The sequence below is a fragment of the Alternaria arbusti genome (genome assembly GCF_024043155.1).
Source record: "Alternaria arbusti strain BMP 1465 chromosome Unknown scaffold_22, whole genome shotgun sequence".
NCBI lineage: Eukaryota > Fungi > Ascomycota > Dothideomycetes > Pleosporales > Pleosporaceae > Alternaria > Alternaria arbusti.
This window is the reverse complement of record NW_026249962.1, coordinates 1-24,456: the sequence shown is the minus strand read 5'-3', so window position 1 is coordinate 24,456 and position 24,456 is coordinate 1. Positions and strand designations below refer to the sequence as shown.

General features: G+C 55.1%; 9 protein-coding genes across 9 annotated transcripts; 6 read left to right on the top strand and 3 right to left on the bottom strand.

Annotated features, from left to right (window-relative positions):
* Positions 1 to 22: 22 nt before the first annotated feature.
* Positions 23 to 812, top strand: J4E86_010413 (uncharacterized protein; the record flags this gene model as incomplete). Its single annotated transcript, XM_051450912.1, has 4 exons — positions 23 to 76; positions 136 to 168; positions 234 to 303; positions 427 to 812. 4 exons carry the CDS (start codon positions 23 to 25, stop codon positions 810 to 812), a joined length of 543 nt encoding a protein of 180 aa, XP_051297809.1.
* A 617-nt stretch (positions 813 to 1,429) lies between these two features.
* On the bottom strand, positions 1,430 to 2,553 carry J4E86_010412 (uncharacterized protein; the record flags this gene model as incomplete). Its single annotated transcript, XM_051450911.1, has 2 exons — positions 1,430 to 2,503; positions 2,551 to 2,553. 2 exons carry the CDS (start codon positions 2,551 to 2,553, stop codon positions 1,430 to 1,432), a joined length of 1,077 nt encoding a protein of 358 aa, XP_051297808.1.
* A 305-nt stretch (positions 2,554 to 2,858) lies between these two features.
* On the top strand, positions 2,859 to 4,178 carry J4E86_010411 (uncharacterized protein; the record flags this gene model as incomplete). The annotated part of the gene is made up of 1 exon (XM_051450910.1): positions 2,859 to 4,178. The coding sequence occupies one exon, from the start codon at positions 2,859 to 2,861 to the stop codon at positions 4,176 to 4,178; it is 1,320 nt and encodes a 439-aa protein (XP_051297807.1).
* A 1,491-nt stretch (positions 4,179 to 5,669) lies between these two features.
* Positions 5,670 to 7,550, top strand: J4E86_010410 (uncharacterized protein; the record flags this gene model as incomplete). The annotated part of the gene is made up of 3 exons (XM_051450909.1): positions 5,670 to 6,029; positions 6,082 to 6,625; positions 6,676 to 7,550. The coding sequence occupies 3 exons, from the start codon at positions 5,670 to 5,672 to the stop codon at positions 7,548 to 7,550; spliced, it is 1,779 nt and encodes a 592-aa protein (XP_051297806.1).
* A 2,751-nt stretch (positions 7,551 to 10,301) lies between these two features.
* On the top strand, positions 10,302 to 12,710 carry J4E86_010409 (uncharacterized protein; the record flags this gene model as incomplete). Its single annotated transcript, XM_051450908.1, has 2 exons — positions 10,302 to 10,732; positions 10,781 to 12,710. 2 exons carry the CDS (start codon positions 10,302 to 10,304, stop codon positions 12,708 to 12,710), a joined length of 2,361 nt encoding a protein of 786 aa, XP_051297805.1.
* Positions 12,711 to 13,075: 365 nt separating this feature from the next.
* J4E86_010408 (uncharacterized protein) lies at positions 13,076 to 14,623 on the bottom strand (the record flags this gene model as incomplete). Its single annotated transcript, XM_051450907.1, has 1 exon — positions 13,076 to 14,623. One exon carries the CDS (start codon positions 14,621 to 14,623, stop codon positions 13,076 to 13,078), a length of 1,548 nt encoding a protein of 515 aa, XP_051297804.1.
* A 359-nt stretch (positions 14,624 to 14,982) lies between these two features.
* On the top strand, positions 14,983 to 15,930 carry J4E86_010407 (uncharacterized protein; the record flags this gene model as incomplete). The annotated part of the gene is made up of 1 exon (XM_051450906.1): positions 14,983 to 15,930. One exon carries the CDS (start codon positions 14,983 to 14,985, stop codon positions 15,928 to 15,930), a length of 948 nt encoding a protein of 315 aa, XP_051297803.1.
* An 887-nt stretch (positions 15,931 to 16,817) lies between these two features.
* On the top strand, positions 16,818 to 18,570 carry J4E86_010406 (uncharacterized protein; the record flags this gene model as incomplete). Its single annotated transcript, XM_051450905.1, has 5 exons — positions 16,818 to 17,044; positions 17,094 to 17,184; positions 17,267 to 17,477; positions 17,533 to 17,957; positions 18,022 to 18,570. The coding sequence occupies 5 exons, from the start codon at positions 16,818 to 16,820 to the stop codon at positions 18,568 to 18,570; spliced, it is 1,503 nt and encodes a 500-aa protein (XP_051297802.1).
* A 2,041-nt stretch (positions 18,571 to 20,611) lies between these two features.
* Positions 20,612 to 22,951, bottom strand: J4E86_010405 (uncharacterized protein; the record flags this gene model as incomplete). The annotated part of the gene is made up of 2 exons (XM_051450904.1): positions 20,612 to 21,945; positions 22,018 to 22,951. 2 exons carry the CDS (start codon positions 22,949 to 22,951, stop codon positions 20,612 to 20,614), a joined length of 2,268 nt encoding a protein of 755 aa, XP_051297801.1.
* Between the last annotated feature and the right edge of the window lie 1,505 nt (positions 22,952 to 24,456).

Below are 24,456 nucleotides of genomic sequence, written 5' to 3'. Positions count from 1 at the left end.
ACAACCTTGGAACTTACCAACCATGCCACCCAAGAAGAAGACCACAGTAGCCGAAGGCGGCGAGGCAAAAGGCGGCGTACGTTTCTTCCCCCTCCAGTATTTACCTAATGAGCCAACAACTAACACTTATCCCAGGCGTTCCGCTGGACGCTCGAGAACGAGAAGAAGGTAAGCCTCCGCTCAAAATGCCTGATGACTGGTAGATCGGGACTAACAGCTTCCTTTCCATATAGCTCCTCATCCTGACACAAGGACGCTACCTCACAGCCGAAGACTACGAGCGTATTGTCGGCGTATTTCCTGGTTGGTTTTTTCCTATATTCTTTCCCACTTTCCCACTTTCCCATCTTCTCCCTCCAACATCCTCCATCCCCTTCCCTCTCCCGACTCCATCCCAAAGCACCCAACTAACCCCCCACCCCACAGGAACATCCATCAAAGGCGTCCAAGTCCGCGTCTCCCTCCTCCGCGTCGAACAACGCAAGCTCTACGAAGAATACGGCTGGACACTGCCCGAAGGCGGCGCTAAAGCAAAGACGCCCGTTACTACTCCGCGCAAGACACCTCTTAGCAAGAAACGTGGCGCTGGTGTTGTCGAGGGCGATGGTGATGGCTTGGAGGACGGAGGTGAAGAGGCAGCTACGCCGAGTAAGAAACCGAGGGGTAAGAAGGGGGCTGGCAAGGCTAAGGGCAAGAAAGAGGAGAGTGTTGAGGACGCGGTTGAAGAAGATGGTAGTGAGGAAGGTGGTGGTGGAAAGAGTGTTGGTGTCAAAGAGGAGGTTCTTGATGAGGAGCTTGATGAGATGGTCTAGGCTGTCTTGCCTTCTCTCCCCCATCCACCTCACTATCTCTGTTTCTTTCTCCCGTTCTCTAGTTCAGGGGAAATCACTGGTTCTGGCTCCGTTGCGCATGCAAGTTCGCATGCTACATCAGACATCGAGTGGAACACACACGGTCTAACGACAGTACTGGGGTTTTGGTACGCGAGACAGACTTGCTTCTGCCGGATTTACTTTGGTGGTGGATATGCGCTGAGCACTTGACTTGATCGTCTATCTTGAGCGAGAAAATTTCATTGATGATACAATCCTCTTGCATCCGTTCATGCTTGTGCTGTTTGACGTATTTGAAGAGTGAGGTGTGTTTGGGAGAAGATGGATGCAAACATGGCTTAGAGAATGTTAAACTGCAGATCAAAAGCGCAAGAACTATCTCCGCAAGTTATCGAACTGTTCATATACGCAGATGAACACCATAAGAAAGGGAGGAAATAAGTGCTTCATTTATGCCACACATAACTAGAATTGTAGGTATCAAACGCCGTACGCCATGTCCTTGTCCCAATAACCGTTATCAGCGCCACACAATGCTGCTCCGAGGAACATCCGATTTACAAACCCCATCAGCACCACCAGCTCGGGTATCTACCTTATTTGTCGCCCTTCTTCTTGCGCAGAGACTGCCCAGACCCTTCGAAGTGCTTCGAATCTTTCTGCTCGCCTTCCTCTTCCTTGCCCTTTAGTGGCTTGATCTCGTACCCGAAGAACAGTTTGTTGGGTGGTAGTCTGAGCGGCTGCGGGCCGTTGGTGCGTCGTACTGTTGGGGGCGGGTTTGATGACTGTCCTGCGATGGGGGTGGAGGCTTGCGGGGTGGGCGCCTTGCTGCCCTTCTTGAGCAGCTTGTGGCCGGTGGTGAGGAAATTTGAGGAAGTGGCCTTGGCTCCGTTGGCTGCGGCCGCCGATGATGGTGCGATGGCAGCGTAGTTGATAGCATCTGCCATGGTGCCTTGAGCGTGTAGTGTGCCGCCTTTGCCGCTCATGACGCCCTTTCCACTGCGCGGTGTGCTTGTGCCGCTGTTCCTTTGGGGCTCTTGGTAGCCTACTGGGGGAGCGAAGTCGACTGACAGATCGGTCTCGATGGTGCAGACGGCCTTGCTTGGGTGTTCTGGCTTGGCCTCCAACACTGCTATGCTATACACGTTGTCGTTGTATGAAAAGGTGAATATGTCGCCGACCGTAAGGCAGGAGAAGTTGCGGAACGCGTTTTCGAGTACGGCCTTGGGATCGGAGATTTCGAGGAAAGAGGAGTCTTGTGGTTGCAGCTTGATAAAGGTGCCGAGAGGGATGTCGGTTGACTTGACTTGTAGCAGGTCACCGGGCTCCAGGTGGAGTGTCTCCATAAGCCAATATGGCAGGTAGATCTTGCCCTCTTCTGCGATGAATTCTAGCACACCTGCGTGTGTCTTCTTTCCGTCCGCCTTGCCGTTTATGAGCTCGAAGAGCATGGGGTATGTGATGTGCAGCCTGGTGAGCTTGTCGAGAGCACTCGGAGGGAGGAACACTTTGCCGCCGTGGTTTGCCTCGTGGCGCTCCGGGCCAGGCAACATGACGATGGGATAGCATCGAAAGTACTCATCGAAGCGTCGAGGAGCGCCGCCGCGACGTGCGGCGAGGGACTGGTACATGGCCATGGGATCGTCTTGGTCGTAAAAGTTGGGGTTGAACTGTAGTGGTGAGTGTAGGACAAAGAAGGTGGTGGGGTCGCTCTTACCATTTTGAGTGTGCGGAATCAGTGAGTCAGAGGGTCTTCCGGTGGGGAGTGAATGGGTCAGGAATTGTTAGGTAACGGCGGGCAGGTGGTGGAAGTGATATGTCTTCGATGAGAGAGGCCTGAGATGACGACCGTGGTTGGTAGCAGTACAGCGGGCCGTTTGAGCCAGTAGGAAGTCCGCTAAACTCCGATTAGCGCGTCATGGCCCAAGCTTCAAATTAATCGCGTCCGACGTCACTGCCTGGCCGCCTGGATTCACATATCGCCAAACCTCGACGCCGCAAGACCGCGCAACGTTGCTAATCGTCATGGCCAGCTCTAGTGGAACATACAATCCCGCGCGACCGAAGCGCGCTGGCGAGCAATTCACGCGAACCCACCACATGGACGCCGACGAACATTCCACCAAGAAACCCCGCTTTGACCCGCGCAACCCCTCCACGCTGGCTCCGGATGCAGACGACGAAGAAGATCCTGCTCTCGAGGCTGACGTGATAGGAAAAAGCGCAGGCATCAAGCGGAACGCAGTCAACATCGACGGCTACGACTCAGACAGCTCCACGGAGAACTTCGAGGCGCGCGCAGAAGCCCGACCCAACAAGGACGAGCCGCCCAAAACCGAGGACGATGACGACGACATGTTCGCCGAGGATGACAAGGACGATGATATGGACGAGGGGTTGCGGAGAGATCAGACCAAGAAGAAGAAGTTGCGCTTCCTGGACGACGCCGAGATCGAGGGCCAGGAAGCGAACAGCAAGTCTGGGGGTCACGTAGCCGTGGACTTCACCAAGGGCCCGAAGAGCAGAACAGAAGAAGTGGAGAGCAGTAGCGATGAGGGAGATGACGAGTTGCGCGACCACGTTCCCTCCGACGTCGACGAGGAGATAGGTGCAGGTGGCAAGAAGAAGCATGCGCCTAAGCTGGATGCTTTCAACATGAGCGCCGAGCAGGAAGAGGGTCGTTTTGACGAAGCAGGAAACTTTGTGCGCAAGGCTTTTGACCCTGAAGCTGCCCAAGACTCGTGGTTGGACGGCATATCGAAGAAGGACATCAAAAAGGCAAAGGAGGCGCAAGACAAGCTGGATGCCGAGCGAAAGGCACGAGAACGAGCCGAAGACTCCATCGTGACCAGCGACGTTCTATCGACCCTTATCACGCACCTGGACGTTGGCGAGACGCCCATGGAGGCTCTCGTCCGATACGGCAAGGCAGCACCGAAGAAGCCAGCCAAGAACTGGGCCAAGAAGAAGAAGAGCCAGGCTATGGAGGTCGATTCAGATCCATCGCAGGATGCTGCGGCGATCCAGGCAAAGGAGGTGATTGATTCTATAACCGAATGCGCCAGTCGGCTGTCTGATCGCGGCGTCGAGGATATTTACGAACTCCCCCGCGAATCCATCATGCGGCAGTACAAGCGTGAGACTGGAGAGGACTGGAAGAACCCGAACCCGGAGACAGTGCAGTGGGAATTCCACTGGCTCAACGCACCAGAAGGTGAGATTAATGGGCCATACGACCAGGCGACCATGCAAGCGTGGGAAGCAAGTGGGCAGTTTGCAGCGGGAGCCGAATTCCGACGCGTCGGCGAGACTGAATTCTCGCGGCTGCTCGACTTTGAGGACTGAAGGGGCATGCAATTGATGTAAGCACAGCCACGATGTCTGTCGCGTAACCAGTCCGCAGAAAAGGGATGATGGCGAGACGTCGCGCCTGAGAGTGGTGTTCGGCCCAGTGGCCGGATTCACATGATCAGCTATGCATGCAGGCTAAGCGATCCTACAAACCACATCTGCTGTGCTCAGCCAGTCGGAAACTTGATAAAAGCGGGAAGCCGTCCCTGATCGTCTTCCATGGCCGAGTATATGCCTAGCTCTCAGATGGTCTGTCAAATGAGATGAGTGAGTGTGCTGTGCGGCGTGGACTGCGCAGCGTGGATGAGGATTATACAGAGTTATGTGTAGACCACAATAGAATATGAACAAGCAGTGTCAAGCGATGGCAGTGAATATGCAGCCTTATTCCAGTTGCACATCTGGGGTGCAGCACGATGAACCGTACCAGGGGAGATTACCGGTGGCAGGGTGCAGCTGACGACGTCGCGTGTGCTCATCATGCACCCCGAGCGTCTCGGAGGATTCTGGCCAAAGGAGCAGGTCCCTCGAGTTCACGACGGGGCAGATTTGGCCTGTCTCGACGCCGTTGACAGCAGACACTTCTGGCAGGCGTTGATGGAAGGGAAAAGCAGAGTTGGTGTTGTTCCACGTTATTGGCAGGGAGCTAACGCTACGGCCCGCCACCTGGCGACTTCCAGAACGCCGGGCCATCCCTCTGTCGCCCTTTTGTGAGGCTGGCCCGTCTAGGGAGGGCGATGATGTGGCGCGTGGGCAGACATGGTGGGCATGAGTAATGGGAGGTGTTGGGCTCTGGCCAGGGCATCTGTGCGGACGAGGGTATTTTAAGAGAGATGTCATGGTAGAGGGCGGCGAAGAGGTAGCGGCCTCAGACGGCGGGAGGAACAAGCCGTATACACAACTTAATACCAAACACGACCTAGGCAGAGTGCAGCGGGAGATGGTTTACGATGGGCGTCAGCCAATCAAGATGGATAAGTCGCTGACTCCTGACCTGGCCAGCCGTTCGCTGCGCGCGAGACTATTGAAACAGCTGCCCTCTGTCGTCGCGGGCACGTGTGCAGCCGTCTCCCCGCGCCGTTAGTGGGTGTCAGGACAACTTTTGCTTCCAAGCGGCGGGCATCGTCGTCGCATCCAGCCAGCTACGCATCCACCCTGTCGCGTGTTAGCGATATTGAAGCCCTCTGACGTCTGCTAGCCTGTTGTTCGCGTCCCACCGAAAAGTGCGGCTCGAAAGGGGACGACTGCGCTGGGTCCGCCAGGCATCCCTGATTATTACCATCGCCAGCCAACCTCGACCACGCAAGCTCGAGCTCACACCGACCCCTTTTCTCCTCCGATCCGACCTGACCTGTTTGCGACGGCCGCCTTCCGCTCATTTCACGACATTACGAGCTTGGACCACGTGCTACTCTTACCTCCGCTGTTAATTTTCTTGCTCTGCACCCAAACACCGCCCCGGCCCTCCCTCGCCGCACACATATAATGTACTCGTCGGCGTACGACCAGTCGACGTCGCGCTCGCCCATTGCCCAACGGAACCAGCCCCACTCTGGCACCCTGCACCGAATGCCCTCTCGCCAGTTCGACGCCTACCAGCAGGTCCAGCAGCCCAACGCCATGTACGCGCAAGACGACCACCAGCAGAGGTACGACCAGCCGCGCAACTACGAGCGCCTCAACCAGACCATGCACGCCGGCGCCTACGGCTACGACATGGGCGCGCCCCAAGGCTGGAACACCAACGCCTTCTCCCAGAACCAGGGCCTGGGCTCGCTCGGGGGCGCCCAGCAGGCCCGCATCAAGTCGCAGCAGCGCGGCGGAGGGCGGAGCGCACTGCCATCGGTAAGAACATTCGATACTCGATAGATGAATGGAGTCAATACTGACTTTATAGGGATGGATGGACCAGCAGCCCCAAGGCCTGCCTAGCTTTGCCCTGGGCAACAACAACCTCGGCGCCATGCAGAACACGAGCTACGGCCACGACGTCGACGAAGAGCTCATCCCCACCGCCATCGTCATCAAGAACATCCCCTTTGCCGTCAAGAAGGAGCAGCTCGTCTCCCTCATGACGGAACTGCGCCTACCCCTGCCCTATGCTTTCAACTACCACTTCGACAACGGCGTCTTCAGGGGTCTGGCCTTTGCCAACTTCACCACCGCCGAGGAGACGGCCGCCGTCATCGAGTCGATGAACCACTTTGAGCTCAACGGCCGGAAGCTGCGTGTCGAGTACAAGAAGATGCTGCCATTGGCCGAGCGGGAGCGTATTGAGCGGGAGAAGCGTGAACGCCGTGGACAGCTCGAGGAGCAGCACCGGCCCCTCGGCGGCGGTCTGCAATCACAGGCTTCGTTTGGCTCCCTTGCCTCGCACATGCCCGCTACATCGCCATCGCCAGTTTCCGCCATGCGAGCTGGATCGGCATCAAAGACTGTTGGTATGTTGGGGGCGGAACATATGACGGGAACATTGCTAACACCTATTTAGATGTCGACCTCAACGACCCCCAAGTGCTCCAATTCTACACGCAGTTGCTTTTGTTCAAGGAGACCAAGGAGCGCGACAGCATGACGTTCCCCCCGAATCTGGCGCCTCTCCAACGCCGTACCGTCCACACTCTAGCTCATCAGCTAGGTCTCGCGCATGTGTCCAAGGGCACCGGCGAACAGCGACAGGTGCACATTTTCAAGGTCCACGACAACCAGGGCCTTAGCCCCCCGATGCCGCAGATGCCCAGCAACCACATGGAGCAGCCTCGCCGCAACCTCAACCGCGCAGCGACCACCGACTTTAGCGATGTGCGCGCCGAGGGTGGATTCTACAACGCCTTCAACAGGCAACCATCAGGTCTTCTCGGATTCCCCGACTCGCCCGGCGGCCTGAACGCAGTGCCCAACCTCCGCGGCGCCAAGTCCTACGCCGACCTCCGCTCCTACACGCCTTCGCCCGCGCCCTCGACCGCCAGCCACCCCATCGGCCGCCCAGGCGGCATCTCGCTTGAAGGACTCGGCTACAGCGGTAGTTCTACCAACCCCAACGGCACCCCCACGACGGGCTCCATGTCGCAACGCGACGACAGCCTGCTCGAGCGCGAAATGAACCGAATGCAACTCAGCTCAGGCTACCCGCAAAACAGCAGCCCGCGTGCTCTGCGCCAAATGACGTCTTGGGATGCGCCTGGCCCCATTGGCGGCCACCGCTCCTTTAGCACAAACTACGATGACCGTCCGTCGCGCCAACCCCGTGGACCCCTCCCTGAGCGCGGCCAGGGCTTCGGCCGCCCCCGCCAAAACGGCCATCAGAACCGCAACAGCGATGAGCTGTCGAGTCAATCCAACGTCGAAATCCTCGTAGGCCAATAGCTTAATCACGCAACGACGAAAATGAATGTCGACGCACGTATCCTCACTCCTTCTATCACCAACGAAACGTGCGATGGCGCCACCCCATGAACGACACGAACGTCCTTTAACGGCCTTTGAACCGCCCTCGGCCCTCGCTACACTACCCCAAACCCTGGATTGAACCTTTACGATGCATACGAAGAATGATGCTACGAAACGGTAGAAAGATAAGACATTAGTATAACACCAAGAAGATCCAGAATTTTCCCCCCATGCGGGCTCGCTGCCCCGAAATATTTCCCACTCTCCCACATCCATTCCTTCAGTTCCCAGACTTGGCATTTCGGGGGGTTGCAAAGCAAAAAAGCATATTTATCAATCATGAACATTTGGGATTTCATGTCGTTGTAGTTTGCTGTTGTCGTTTTTTTTTGTATCTCACACATCTTCTTTTTGCCTTGGGCTGGAGATTGATGATCTCAAAACAGATAGTTGCGCTTGAGTGTGTCGCCTTTTTCTTGTCTGTCGTTTCCCCTGCTCCTCTCAGTTTTTCGATTCGCGATTCTTTATTATTATAGTCTTTTGGATAGTGCTGGCCCCCAGGTGGTGCGACAGGATTGTAATGGAAGGTGTGCAATTTTTGATCTGATCTTTTGTGTTTTCTGCTTCTGTGGCTCCGTCCTTCGTGTATCAACTGTGGTTCTGTACCCGAGATTTCGGCAATATGCATAGACTTTGATCCGACTACATGGTTACTAACCAAGGTTCCGGTGCTGCCGATAACGATTGTCCAGGCCGTTGCTCCAAATACGTCTTTGATTTCATCTTGCGGCTATTCTCGAAGTGTGTTGGAGTGTTACTCATCGCTGATATAAGCTAGTGACTGGGTGGGTAGTGCAGGAGGTGAATGTATCTGCTTTTTCTGCTCGTTACGTCGCATACCTAGGTAGCATGCTCGTGCGTGTTGCGACAAAATAGCAGGCGGAAGAGTGATTTGCCATGCTGCTGTCCCCGCTGGTTGCTACTTGTCACGTTCTAGACTCGGTGTCTGGAGTCGGGGTTCCTAGTTAGTATTATTACAAATTGGTGCAAGGACTTTGTCCCGACTACATGGAAACCTCAAAGCCAGAGTATCGCTCATGTCCGATACACCACTCTGTGTATCATGTTGCTCGGGCCACTCGCTTCCGCTCTCCGGCCAATCCGAACTCACACATCTCACTTCTCCGGAGATGCCTTCCCATCCACAGCACTACCGCGTGGCACATGACTTTATACCCTGGCTGTTGAGTCGATCTGACACCACGTTACTTATCTTGCAACGTACGAGTCAACAAACATTATACCAAATCAGGTGATATCTGGAACGTTCCATGGGAAGTCCCTGGTATGAAGGAGTGCCATGCCGGGATGGGTCATGATGGGATGCACTGTTGATCGGAGGATTATAGGAGATCTGTCGTAAAGCAGGGGAGGTCAAGGCACGGATGGGTGGGGGAGGGGGTGAAGGTCTCTTGTTGGACGTCGTAAGCTTGGTCGGGTGGGGGCGGCGGAGGGGAGGCAGAGGGGAGGTAGTGGCCGTCTCATTCAGATATGAGCTGCGATGGTCAACTGCTTGCACTGCCAAAGATCCCGACAAGATGCACTGTCGATCAGATGATGTATGAGGCATCTGCTCTCAAGAATTCCTAGGTAGGAATCCGAGGCGTGGTTGAATACTGTAGAGCAAGTGTACAGAAGCCAGAACCATTCAGCGTTTGAGCCCCTGGCATGATAGACCACCGGCGGCAGGATGGATCTCGATGAGTGGCGCTGTTGATCGGAGAATAATATGGGAAATCTGTAGTAAAGCATGGGAATTCCAGGCGAAATGCCATCGTTCCACCTCAAACGGGCCGAATGCAAATCATGCCGGCTGTCATGGGTCGACGTGGCTGGGGGGCGGGATGACAGAGTTTTGACGCCCTTATGTCGTTGCAAAACTGGTGTTGAGAGATGCAAATGAATATGAATAGCATGCTGTAAGTCGTGTCGAAAAGTGGACGTTAGCATTACTACTACTGACAGGACCCAGACGATGTCGCGAGTCATGCTAGCGCGAGGCTAAGCGAATGACGCTGGCGGTGCGGTGAAGTCTACTGATCTCATCGTGAGCGTTCGTACGCGACAGTGCCGACGCTGCCTTGCACGCCATCCAACCGCCCGCCTCCAGGCTTCCGCCGCATCTGAACACGTTGCGCATACCCTTCGACAGCGCCATCGCCTGCCCGCCCACCCATTGGTCGCCGGTACCCCGGATTTCTCCACCAAAACTTAAACGACCCGACTCATCTTGCTCCGCCGAATGTCTGCCTCGCGGCGCCCTTCTTGATCACGACGCCGCTGCCTTCCAGAACCACCTTCCAGGCGTTTGTATTTGCGCCCTTTGCTGGAACGCCCCCCGATTCTTTGTGCGAGTCAACGAACTGTTTCGAACAATCACCCCGTGGTGTAGTAAAACTGCGACAACAAGACAACAATCTGGACTGCGCCGCTACATAATCGTGACGGAATCGCGCGACCTAGGGCCTACGATTAAACTCCATCATTGACTTGGAGTGTCTGTTCGCACTTCCACGGCTTCGCCTCTGCACGGAATTGACAAGGCTGATAGCCGCGCTCGAGGACCCGCGAAGAATCTTTCAGGCCGGCGGGATCACCGGATACACACAGCGGACGCACCCATCAAACATCTCCCTCGCTCCAGCCACACGAGGCGCGCGAGCACTCATGTCGAACCGCAAGCGGCGCGCGCCGGGTGCTTCACCACAGGCTCCCACTCAGCCGTACCAGCACGACATCCCCGCGACCGACTCATACATGAACTGGAACGACCCTACGGCTGGCGCAGACATGAACTTCACCGACCCGCCGCTGTACGACTACAACGGCCAGAGCATGGGCGGAGGCCATAGCCGCGTTGTGTCGCTCGATGGATACAACGACGGCGCGGAAATGGCGGGGCAATTGGTACGGCGAAACACAAACCAGCAACTTGCACCTGCGCCACGGCGGAATCAATGGGATGGATTTGCCAGTCCGACGCAACAGTGGGAGACGGTGGATGACGATGAGGAGCTGGAGCAGAAGGCGGCTATTGCCAAGAAGGATGCACAGGCGAGGCGGAAACAGATCCCGCCGTTTGTGCAGAAGTTGAGCAGGTGAGTATCTTTGTAGACTGTACCTGGAATAGCGACTGACCTTGACAGTTTCCTCGATAACAACAAAAACGAAAACCTCATTCGCTGGTCGGACGACGGCAACTCCTTCATCGTGCTTGACGAGGACGAATTTGCGAGGACCCTGATACCCGAGCTCTTCAAGCACAATAACTACGCGTCCTTCGTACGACAACTGAACATGTACGGTTTCCACAAGAAGGTGGGACTCTCGGACAATTCGATGAAAGCCAGCGAGACAAAAGCGAAAGCACCTAGCGAGTACTACAACAAGTACTTCAAGCGCGGTCGACAAGAGTTATTATGGCTGATCCAGAAGCCGAAGAATCCTGTTACCGGACCGAAGCGGAAACGGGATGAAGAAAACAAGGGCGATAGCGACGAAGACCGCAAGTACATTCAAGATACAGGGGGCGGAGGCTATGTTGAAGAAGTGGCCGTCAGAGGAAACGAGCAGATGGCCATGATCCCGCGATCCGAGTACAACAGCCTGCGGGTTGAAGTCAGGGAACTCCAGCAACAGCAAAAGCTCATCTCCAATGTCCTTACCCAGATCAAACGCCAGAATGAGGAGTTGTACTCACGAGCGACATCCTTCCAAGCGCTGCACGACCGCCACGAGAACTCTATCAATGCCATTTTGACATTCCTCGCCACTTTCTATAATAGGAGTCTAGAGGGTAACGCGAATATGAATCTTGCAGACATGTTCCCCGCGGCACGACAACAACATCACGGCAATGTCGTCGACGTCGACGACTATCCCATGCAGGAAGCACAAAAGTCACCGCAATTGCAGAGGAACAAGAAACCGCTTGCAATTCTACCAGCGCCAGCCCCGAACCAGGACTACCTCGCTCCAACGACGACAGGCCGCGCCACGACCATGAGCCCAACAGCCCGGCCACTCGCTAGTCCCATCACACGGCCTGGCAGTCGACAATCAGTGTTCAGGCCCTCAGTATCGATGAATCGCCAGCAGTCCCAGTCGTCACCATTTTCCCAACAAGCCAGAGACAGCATAACCCCCTCCCAAGTCAAACCCGACCCCGCCTCCAACCTAAACCCACTAGCCGACAACTCCGCCATCATGTCCGCCATCCAAAATGCCAATGCCACAGCAACCAACCACTCGGGCACTTCGCAACCCCCACCCTCAGACTTCGACTACGCCGCCGCTTTATCAAATTACCAAACCCAAGACGGCCACGTCCCTCTCACCCCGCAACAACGCAACGATGTCCTCTCCCAGATCGTAAACAACACGTCTGCCCAAAACACAAACAACGCGCTTACCAACCCGCATCCGCCTGAAATGGACCGCTTGCTGGGCGATCTAGCGCAGTACCAAGCGACGCAGCAACAACTAGAGATGCTACAAAAGTTGTCTGACCAGCAAAACAGCAAGATCCAACACATCCACGAACGTATCCTACCACTTTCGCCCACAGGTCAGATCTCCGGACTTGGCGAGGGCAACGATGGGTATTTCGGTAGCGCAACCGGCGACGACGGCGGCCTAGGCGAACCCGGTGGTTTCGACCTCAACATGGGCCACTTCGTCAACGACGACGATTTCTTCACCGCAGACGCGAATCCCCCCGATCAAAAAGCTACGAACGGGATTAACGGCATTAACAACAATACCAACGGCGGGGGCCTACCTGATTTCACATTCGATGCCAGTACGCCGTTTGATGTTGATCCCGCGAACGGCGATGCTGGTTTCGATTTTGCGGATGAAGCGAATGGGATTGGTGGAGAGGATCCTGGGTTGCTCGGTGTGGATGATGCGACGGGTGCGAATGGGAATGTGAACGGCGTGGGCAAGATTGAGAGTGCAGGGAGTGGGGGGAGTAGTAATAGTACTAGTCCCGCGGCGACGGTGGAGGAGGTGGAGGATGAGACGAGGAGGGGAACGGGAGGTGGGAGTGCGAGTGCGAAGAGGAGGAGGCGGTAGACGGGTGGATATGAGAGATTGTACAAAGACGAAGTGGAGCAGAGACGGGATGGGATGTTGTATTTGATTTGCGGAGGATTACGACAGTCACGACTGGATCGAGTGTTTTATCAGCCACGCGCTTTTCGCTGGCATTTTTTCTTACGGCTGTGTTCTTGTTTGCATGCACATGTCGTGTTTTTCTTCTTTCTCTTCTATTCGTAGTAAGGAGAAGGAATGTTAGATACCCCACTTCTTCACATGTTCGCGTTTGCTGGTGTTGTTGGAGATGTGGTGATTTACTGAGAGGTTCTCTCAAGTCCTGCCTCAATTCCTTGCTGAAGTCGATCGGGGTGTAGAGATGATTCATCATTATGTGTGCCCGACTATATAGGTGTAGACTGGCTGTTACCCAGCAAATCGCGCCCCGCCGTATCTCTATACCTACCCCATTCGAGATCTAGCCACTCTTGCTGTCCAAGTCCTTCAAACAAACCCATGACCTTCTCGCTGGGTCTCCAGTCGCCAACCTGCCACTGCACCACCGGTGGTCTTGGTGCTGCAGCAGCATCGCCGTTCTTCTGCGTCTCACTACCACGCCCAGCAATGAACTTGACACCCCATCTATGCCCCTTCTTCATCCTTAAACCATAATCCTCTATTTCCCTTTCGTCCGAGGGGTGCCACCATAAGTGCGTAAACATCTCCGCGTCCTCAAGATCCGGCATATTGTCGCGAGTCAGCGACTTCGCAAACGCCGCAAGCAGCGGCTCGATGCGCTCTCTGCAAGGCTGGACGCGGAACATGTTTACATTGTATTCGGGCCCATCGGTGACTTCGTAATCATACTGACCACGAAGATCCCCGCATTCCTCCTCGTCGATCTCGCGGGGGTAATTTTCAGTGTCTGAGATCTTGTACCCTCCTTGTTCAGAGTCGTGGGGGTCCTCGCCTCGGGGGCCGATGAAGTACCACCGCCCGTCTGGACGCAGGGAATGGAATTCGAGTCTGAAGCGCTGCATTTGTGACCATTGCTGCGGGGTTGGTGCGTCGGGAATGGGGAAGAGGTCGGGAGTGACCATGGCACGAATGTCGAATTTGCTTAGTTGTGTACCGAGTCTGCGCAGACCGATGGAGACTGGGTCTTTGTCTGCGGGGTGGATCAGGTTGGGCCGGGCTATCGACTGGTCGTGCTTGGGGAGTGAGGAGAAAGGGTAGAAGTGCAGTGCGGCTCTTGTCAAGCTGGTGGGGATCCTTTTGCCGCAGAGGTGCTCCTCCTGGTCTATGATGGCAGCGCCGAACTCGTGACGGGCGTCTCGTAAGGGACCTTCCCACGGCCAGGTCCAATGCTCGCGCATCACCTTGCTCGAAAGGGCGGAAGGCATGGGTCTCTCCCATAACCAGCGGGCAGTCCATTCTTGGATAGCTGGCAGGTGGACGAGGCATTGCAGTGGTACGAGGGGAGATAGAGGCCGTATGTCTCTTGCGGTATCGGCGTCGGAGCCGCACGCTGACCTGATGGATAGGCTGCCTATGAAGGGTAGATCTGGTAGTGTCTCCGGGTTGTGCAGCTGTAGCCGGCGCGAGTGGTGTCTGTGGTGGTAGCATACCAGATATTCTAGGTCGTCTGTGTCGTACTTTTGTGTCTCGATTTCGAGACTGAGGGCGATGCTGGCTGGCGGGTCTTCAGCTGCTTTATACGCAGCGGCACTCTGCGAGTAAAGGGTATGGATGCGTGCTGATACGTGGGCGCTGATGGCGAGGGTCTCCTCTGCAGGTTCATGGCATGGTAGTGGTGGGTCTGCTTGTTCATCGACAAGGATGAGCGGTAATGGGAGATCGTATTGCAGAACCCCGTATTTGGCGTTGAGGGCTGCTTTGGTCTGTTCGAAGAGATCACGTTGACAATCGGGGTCCGTCTCCCGGAGCGGCATATTGGTTCATGACTTACTATGCTACTACGATGTTGCGTGATAGGCTCTGCCTAGGCCCCGCCTCTAGTCTCTCCCACCTGCAGGTTGTTAGAGACGCAGACGCACGTGGGGTGCTCCGCACTGCACTTGATCTCACACGTCGCTGCACTCGACTCTGCCACGACTTACGTTCCTCCTGCGGCTTAATGTGCATGACTCGGCCGCCCGTTTGCGTGTCCGGCCCGTTCAGACGGGTAGGCGTCAGTCACTCATAGTAGGCCAGACGGGTAGCCGTGATGACGGGAGTGGTGACGGGAATGGTGACGGGAGTGCGAAGATATAGATAGCAACATGGCTGTTCGGGGCCGGCATCGCACACCATGAGCGCAACACTTGCACCCCCCAGCGTCGACGTTGGCACCCTGTCGCCCGCGCCCGCATCCGCCAAGTCACGTGCCTTCACAGCCACGAAGAAACAGTCCCCAACCGCCCTAGTCTCGCTGCTATCCGGTGCCGTCGCGGGCGGCGTCGAGGCCACAGCAACCTATCCCTTCGAGTTTGCCAAGACGCGCGCCCAACTGCAGGCCGGCAGCGGTGGCTCCAAGAACCCCTTCGCCGTGGTCGCTCACGTCGCACGCACCCATGGCGTCGGCGCCATCTACACAGGCTGCTCCACGCTGATAGTAGGCACCGCCTTCAAAGCTGGCGTGCGCTTCCTCTCCTTCGACTCTATCCGCAACCACCTTGCCGATGAACATGGCGTGCTGTCTCCCGCGCGCGGCGTGCTGGCCGGAATGCTAGCCGGCAGCGTCGAGAGCATCGTCGCCGTTACGCCCACGGAGCGCGTCAAGACGGCCCTGATCGACAACGCGAAGAGCACCAGTGCCGCGCGCTATCGCGGGGGCCTCCACGCCACCCAAATGATCCTCCACACTCACGGCCTGCCTGGCCTGTACCGCGGACTCGTCTCCACCACGATGAAGCAGTCAGCCACCTCTGCCGTCCGTATGGGCTCCTACAATGTCTTGAAGGATGTCGCCCGCCAGAAGAACTTGCCGCAGAATAGCTTCGTCACGTTCGGGCTGGGTGCCATAGCCGGCACCGTTACTGTCTATGCAACACAGCCTTTCGATACCATCAAGACGCGCGCCCAGAGCGCACAAGGCGCGAGTACAATGGAGGCCTTTTGGAGCGTTATGCAACACGCTGGTGTTCGCGGGTTCTGGAGTGGAAGTACCATGCGACTGGGTCGATTGGTCTTCAGTGGCGGCATAGTTTTCACTGTATATGAGAAGCTCGCAGCTCTTATGACTCCGTCATCGTTATAGAGATCGGGTGTTTTTAGTGGCGTTGAATGATATCCTCATGAATTTGGCTTGACTCCATGTCGTCAAGTATTACGATAAATTACTATTACTGCCATCATTGTCTCTATCAAACCGCGTGCCACTGAACCCTAGCCGAAGACTACATGTGACATTATAATCAATCAACTGTGTATAGACGCGCTATGCTGCATAGCTCTAATGGCTTTCAAGAGAGTACATATTTGCGCTGTGTTGTATTGTGATGGTAGATCAAAGTAATCCTGACTGTGCACCATCCGACGTGCTAGGGTGGGGCAGTTTGGGCGCCTTATCTGATCCGACAACCGACGGGCTGGTACAACGTCGTTCATCGCACGTGGTCAACGGCGCATCTTCTGCTCTGCAATCTCCCGCGGCAATGTCATGCGAGGGCGACCTCACGAAAATCGCAGTCTACAGTCCAGCCGCGGGACGGCATGGGCTACACATCCCGCGGCAACGCATGCGGCTTCGACTTACCCGCGGGAAGGAATCTTGGAAGGGCTCGCTTCGAGGCATGGCGTGTCAACAACGCTCCGAGATCCTTCGCGTACCGGCGTCCCCTCGCTCTAGCTTCTTGGAACCAGCCTTAGTTGCCAAACGGGGACTGACAGTGGCGCATATCCACTGCCATGGTTCGCCGTTTCCTGGGGCCCCGCATTCCCCAGGCCTGCTCGCATTCTTAGCCTCCTCTCTAGACCCTTGGTATGCTTGCTAGACGCCTTTGGCAACTGAATCCGTGAGATAGCCCGCGGCCAATCGTGCAAAGGCTTTTCAAATGGCCGATTGTCTATATAACGACGAGGTGGGTGTCGTGAAGATGCATCATCAATTCACAGCTCGGTCATCGACGCACTCGACCCAGCAACATGACGAACACCGACGAGAAGATGACGAGCATCGACGAGAAGATGGCAGGTGCTGAGTTCAAGGAGGTAGCTCCAGAATCTGGACCCATCACACCGCAGCAGATTCAGGCTCGCTTCGAAACATTGAGAGATTTGAGCCAGGAACAAATGGATGCGTTGAACAAGAGACTTGTCAAACGACTTGATTGGAGACTGATGCCATGCATCACACTCATGTTTCTTATGAAGTAAGTTTTTTGAAGCGTGGTCTTGCACCATCGGGCTTACCAAACCTAGCTACCTCGATCGCATCAACGTGTCGAACGCACGTCTGGCTGGGCTACAGAAGGACTTGCACATGAGCGACACTATTTGGAATACGGGTATAGTATGTTCTTCCCACCACCCCAAGCTTACCCCTACACCTACGATGTTGAGAGCTTACGCTAACTTTGTACCTCTACCTACAGTCAACCTTCTACGTCGGCTATCTTGTTGGCCAACTTCCCGGTAACCTATGGCTTGCAAAGGCGGACCCAAGATGGCTTTTACCGTCCATGATGATGGCATGGAGTACAGCCACAATCTGCATGCCGGCCATGACTAGTGGAGCTGGCTTCGCCGTATGTCGCTTCTTCATCGGCTTGTCTGAAGCACCTTTCTTCCCGGGTATCACGCTGAGTATGTTCTCGTACATCAGGCCCATATCCAACGAGCTAGAACTGACACGAAACAGTGACATCGTCGTGGTACACCAAAGAGGAGAACCCCATGCGCATGGCTATCTGGCATGCCGGAAATACCATGTCGAATATCTTGTCTGGGTTCTTGGCTGCCGGTATCTTGACAAACATGGACGAGGTTCTCGGTCTCCACGCTTGGCAATGGTTCTTCATCATCGAGGGCGCTGCATCTATTGTCGTGGCCGCCGGTGCCTACTTCCTGCTTCCATCGTGGCCGCACAACACCAAATGGCTGACCCCAGAAGAGAGCGAAATGGCCATGTACCGCGTTCAAGTGTCCAACGGCGGCCATGACGAGGGCGTCGGCGGCACATGGGATGGTGTCAAAGCCGCAGCCGCAGATCCATTTACCTGGTACTTCTGCTTGATGCACTTCGCCCTCGTAACAGCGCAAAGCTTCAAGGACTTCCTGCCATCGGTACGTCCCCATGTCCAGCACCACTGTGCTACTTATTCCCCGCGTGCTAACCCCAAGAAAACAGATCATGAAGACATTCCACTTCTCCGAACTGACCACCTACCTCGTCCAAGCCCCTCCCTACGCCATCGCCTATGCCTTCGCCTGCGGAATGGCATACACATCCGGCCGCTTCCAAGAATCCTACTACCACATCGTGCTCCCCATCCTCATGTCCGCAGTCGGCTGCGCCGCACTCATCGGCACCCTCAACATCGGCGCCCGCTACGTCGGTCTCATCCTGCTCATCAGCGGCACCTACTCCGGCCTCAACCTGCAATTGAGCTGGGAGACGACGCTTGTCCCCGCGCCTAGGAGCAAGAAGGCGGCGCTCATTGCGATTGCGAATTGCATTAGTCAGACTAGTCATTGGTTTAGCCCGTACTTCTTTCCGACGAGTCAGGAGCCATTTTATCGGTTGGGTGGGGGGTTGATTCTGTTTGGGTGTGCGGCTTGTGTTGTTAGTGCTACGCTGGTTAAGATGAGGGCGAAGAGTTTGAATAGGAGGTTGGATGAGGCGGAGGGGTGGAGTGAGCATACGGGTGTTGAGAGGGGGTGGCGGCATGTGTACTAGTTGGCTGGGGGAGGAAGAGCAGCTGGTCTGAGATGACAGGATGGGGTTTACGAATTTACGAATAGATGTTTCTGTAATTTATCCGCTTCTCGAGTATTTAGTCGCAAAAGCAATAGTTGAACGTACGTACATACTTCGCAGATCAGCAGGCAAGGTTTGCTCTATAAGTCCCCGTACCGACTACATCAATGCTATTGTTGACAACTCTTTTACTAGATATACCGTGGATAGTAATGCCAGTTTCTAGCCCTCCTGGCGACTACAGAACGCGGAGAGGAGGGCATCGCTGCTTCCTCCATTACTAACTGCTTCCCAGCTGCATCCTCCAGAAGCTTCTAGCAACTGATGACGCGGCGGAGGTAGACACGGTATCTCAGGATTATAGATGAAGAACAATGTGATGGATGACCTCGGAAGTGTTGGAGTTACCAAGGTAGTTCTTCGCTTAGTAAGAGAAGTTAGGGCTGACGTCGGGTGGTCAGTGCTTCATGCCACTTCCGTCGCGTCTGACATCGTGACCCCCTGCACACACACGACACCACGAAGCTTGTTGCTCATCCACAAGGATGCTAATCGAGAGACGTACGAATCCTTCTTGCCACTACGCCGCATGCATCCGCACGCCGCGCACTTTGGGCACTGGAATGTCTGAGTTAGCATCGGCACTTTCCTGTGGTAACGAGAGAAGCATCGCTGTCAGCCCGTGCTCACAGCACGGATGCCGCCGGTAGCGCACATCCGTTGCTGCCTTCTGGTCTTCTAATCTCAGCTCTGCTCCCTCCGGACGAACCACAAGCCCCAGCCGTCCTGTGACCGCGAAGCCATGTGCTCTGGTGAGACATCACCAGGATCACAGCAGGCGTCCCTGGACTGTCATTCGGTAGCCAAGAAGTATACCTGGACGTAAACTACGAGGCTTTGCTCTGTGGCTTCGTGTCTGCCGTCCTCCTCCTTGCTCGTATGCGGGTGTCTGCGGCCGGTGGAAGAGTATCACGGCACCAATGAGACTGTTTCCCACTACTATCTTTGATGATTTGACAACGCTGATCAGCTTTTTTTGACATGGCCGCTAAGCGCATCAGAGGAAGAACAACCGTTATGCTTCACACCAGGCAAGGATCATATCCCACTAGTCCCGGGCTTCGAGACGGTGCCTACAGAGCAGGCTCGTCGCGGATGTTGCGATCTGTTCAGAGGGTCAACAATTCCCTTTATATGCCGTCGTTGCGATATCTTGGAGTACTCATGTATCTTTTCGTTCCCTTCCACATACCTCGCGCGAACTTATTTCAAGACGACACTGCCATCGGTCCGAACACCAGCCCCACAGTATGTGTATTCGAGTAGTCGAGAAGTTTCCTGTTTGCGGATGTATCTACCACACGCATTCGGTGGATCGATGCGCTTACTATGGACGACATCCTGTGGTTGACAGAGTTGTCTGGGTTGGGGCTGCTTGTCAGCATCACAAGACGTGCTGATATCAGGTACCTGCATGGCTTCATTTGGGCCTGGTGTCTCGGTTCACTCGCTGCCAACTGACGATGTCATGACTATGGTCAATACCTCTCATATCAAAGCGATGATATCCTGGGTTAGGACCAACTTCGGTCATCAAGTCGGAAGCTTTTGCACAAAGACAGGCAATAGGATATTGGCAAGATTTGATATGTATGTTTGTGGTCGGATTCAGAGGACTATCTACTAATAGATAGGCGCAGACTACGGCTAAACTGACGATAATCGCCCTCTGGCCGTGACAAAAGTCCACCGAAACGGACGTCTGAGTACGGTCAACCTCCAACCCATGTTTGATCGCAACCGCTCCGCCATTGATGGAGCCATGCCACACCATCGTGGACAGCACCATTCTCATTCCAACTTGAAACGCCGTCAGAACTGCCACTACACGTGTACGCCATTCATCATATCGACTGCTATACTGCTTTCCGGATGTCAACGCAGTATAAAGACCACCGAAACAATCGTCCAAGAAGTATTCCAAGATGAACGCGGCCAGGTGGTGGAATGACTCCATCACTCACTGCTGCACAATGTTCTGGCGTTTGGGATACCTCTCCTCGTCCTGCCGGGTCGGACTGGTGACGACACCCTCCCTCCTCCCACGTTCTTCGCGCCTCCCCGTACGACTGGACTCGCTACCGGCTGATGACGCAGGACGAGACCGACCGCGGTTGTGAAATGATCGGATACTCTGCATAATCCTTTTAGACGCACGATCCTTCTCCCGAGGCAGACATTCTCCGGCGTCGCTGGTCTCTGATAGTCCAGGCAGAGCGGGCGGGATGGAAACACTCCTCTTGGTCTTTGCAGCACTGCCGCTGTATACTGAGGATGATCGCGACGTAACGTGTTGACGTGGTCTCGGCTGCTCGACGAGAGGGGTGTACTCTTCAGTCACGTAAAGTGCTGTCCCAACGCTCATGCTACGCGCTCTGGGCGGACTCTCCACAATGGTATCAAGGCTGGTTGAGGTGCGGTGCTGCTCAGACTGGACTGGAAACGGCTCATCCACGGGCACATCGGATGTGTCGTCATCCACCATCAGTGCCTTTCTCGCGAGCTCTTCGAGATGTTCTTCTGCCGTCATTCTTCCCAGGACCTTTCCTTGGGCCTGTCCAAGGTAGCGCGTCGGCAGTAAACGCACCGTCGAGATGGAGGTTCCTACAGCACGCCTCACGCACTCGAGGCGCTCGATATCGCGTCTCAGCTCCTGCTGCCCGAGGAGCAAGTACTGCATCGTGTCGACATTGGATATCATTCGCGGATGATATGATCCACACGACATATTTCCCGGTGCCTGGAGATTGTGGCCGTAGTGGCACCTGAGTGCATCGACGACGTGTGGCTCTTTCCTCAAGATCCTGTCTTCTTCCAGCGCGGCCTCGAGCACCGCTCTATTTCTGTCGTAGTGCATACCTCTTGCTTTGAGCGAGTCGTCTTTGAGTGGCAGGTCTTTGCTCATACTAGCCATCTCAACAGCTCGAAGCTCGTGGTACTTGGACCGGTACGTCCAGGGCGTGAAGATGCTTGGCGAAGGCAGCTTGTTCCTCAGTCGGTCGTGTAGCGGCAACGTGACGTACTCGCAGTGGTCACAGGCGGGCGGCGGAGATGCGTCGGCATCTGGGTCATCGATACAAATTGCTCGCTTCCTGCGATCCTCATTCAAGACCTCGGTGTTGTCGAAGAATCCGCCTTCGACTTTGTGCTTGGGGTACACGCTGTTGATGAGGACCTGCATGACTTTGTCTCTGTTGGCTTTTCGCTCCGAGAACTCGGTTGGCTCGCTGTGTTCGTCGCGGGCGGGCATCTTGCTGCGGTGGTAGTCCATGTTGTCGGAGGGGTAGCCTAGGACTGTGAGACGGCGTTTGTCAGTATTGTCACACTGGAAGTATACATGGAGGAGGGACGCGAGAGAGAGCGTACCTTGCTTCTTCTCCCGAAGCGCATCATCACCCGCCTCGTTCACATGGGCCAACACATCATCCCAATACTCCCTCGCCTCCTCTTCTTGCCCGGCATCGGGCGACGCGAGCCAGGAATCAGATGGCGCGACAGAGGGGCTGACTGCAACGACACCATCCTTCTCTCCGTCCAGAAGCTTCTTCGCATCACGTCGATTGCCCGCTTCGAAACCTGGAGGAAACACACCCGGAGGCCAGGCCACAGATGGTATCCTCGACAACACAGCATCGTCCTCCTCTTCTTCTACCGTATCACGTATCATAGTCTGACTGCGTCCCCGCCTCTCCCCCAAATCCTCACTCTCTTCTTCCATCGGCTCAGCACCGCCCTCATCATCCCCAACGCAAAACTTCTTCGTAGCAGCATCATAATACTTGCCAAACCCCATCAACGTCGGATCCACAGACGTGCTCCGCCCCTTTGCCGCACCGCGCGTGGGTGAGCGCGCAGACGCGGTGCGTGCTTCGTAGGACGCGATGCGGGAAGAGAGGAGGTTGCTCGTGCTTGTGCTGGGGCTTGGGTTCGGAGTGGGCTTGACATTGACGGTTCTAGGGAGACGGGAGGGCGTTGGTGGAGATGGAGAGGATGGCGCTGCGTGCTTTGCTTTGGACGCGGAGGTGTTGGAGGGTTTGTTGGTGGTGGTGTTGGTTTCCTTGCCGGTGCTGGAGAAGGGAGGGGGTGGCGAGGATGTGGGTGTTTCGGGTGCGTCATGGAAGTGGGAGGGTGTGGGGATGGAGTTTGAAGACGAGGATGGAGATGGCCATGGGGAGGGAGTGTAAGTGTAGTTGGTGGTGTTGGCGTTGGGTAGACCAGGTGAGGATGCGGATGGTGTGGCGGGGAATGCGAAGTCTTCCTCTGCGGCGGCTCGGAACTTGGATGTGTTGCGTCGGGGCATGGTTGCTCGCTCACTGACTCACGAGTGAGTGCAGTGCTTGTGACGAGAGAAGTGGTAGGGTGATGTGACACGATGTCTCGTCGTCTCCTATCCCGTTGTGCTGTAGGGTACAAAAGATAGGAGTTCAGTGTTGGCTACTGAGATGAAGAAGGAGGAAACGTCTCCCCTCAGTACTATGACAGTGCAGACGACGTCTTTACACCCCTCTCATCAACCCCCCAATAGATCATCCTCACCTCATTCCTTACACATCGACCGCCTGCTTTGAGTATCAGGGTACTATACTGATGTCGAGAACAGCTAAATCCTCCGGATCAGGGTCTTGACGCTGTAATCACGCACCTCAACACCCCTTCACACAAACTAACCGACCTCTCATACTTATACTCCGCAGCACAATCCCACTATGAAAAAATACAGGGAAACTGGCGTTAAGAAGAGAAAAAAGTGGAAAGACAGTTCAACAAGGAAAGTAAGCAGATCAGGCGTGAAGTTAGAAGGATCTTTGCGCAGATACGGCTTCTTCATGTCAGTGCAAGTACCCGAATTTCGCAGACAAACAAGGGTTCACTCACGGCCATACTTCCACGCTGTTCATACATCACCCAGACCCTTGACTTTACCCACCATTCGTCTCCACGCCTTTCCCCCACATCGAATCCCAAAACAGGAGGCAAAGCACAACCAACTGCATACTCATAATCGCCGCAAATATATCGAATAAATATATACACCAAGAAATGCTACCACTATGGGGTATTGAACTATACGGAAACCAAGAAAAAAAAGCCCGTAAACTCGTGAATAGCCCGCTTTCGTATGCTTCTTGCCAGAACACGCCTTTGGAACTCCCCATAACACCCTTCTCATAGCCCTGGGAACCAAAACAATTCGTACGATCCCTGAAAACACATGTAGCCAAAGCCCAACGCCGAAGCTCGTCCATCTTTTCCCATCTTCTCACCATTCTCACCACCTTCCAGACAGCAGACTTCAGTCTTTTCCACTCCACTCCCCATCCCCTCATACCAGGCGTAAAGCCATCACCACCACCGCACATCCACCTCCATCTAATAAACCTCCCCATGTTCCTCCTTCGGCTTATACATGATCGTCGTCAAGAACTATCCACAAATTAGCATGCATCCCCATCATCCACTTCCCCCCCAAACACGCAATTCCACATACCTTCTGTTTATACCTCGTAGTAGCACTCGTAGCCAAAATATTATCCTTAATACTGCTCGTCGCCAGATGATTCAGCACAGTATGATTCGGATGAATCAACACACTGCTATCATCCTTCATCGGCGTCGTGCCGTTCAATATACTCTTACCGAGGAAACCAGGAAGGGAGGGCGGCGCAGGCAGATTGTTCGTCATGGCGTTTGCGCGCGCGAAACGGGATGATTCCTCAGGCGCATCGAGATCGAGGAGGTAGCGGGGGATGTTTTGGTGGTATTTCTTTGTTGGTTCTGGGACGGGGGGGTTGGCGGGTTCGATTG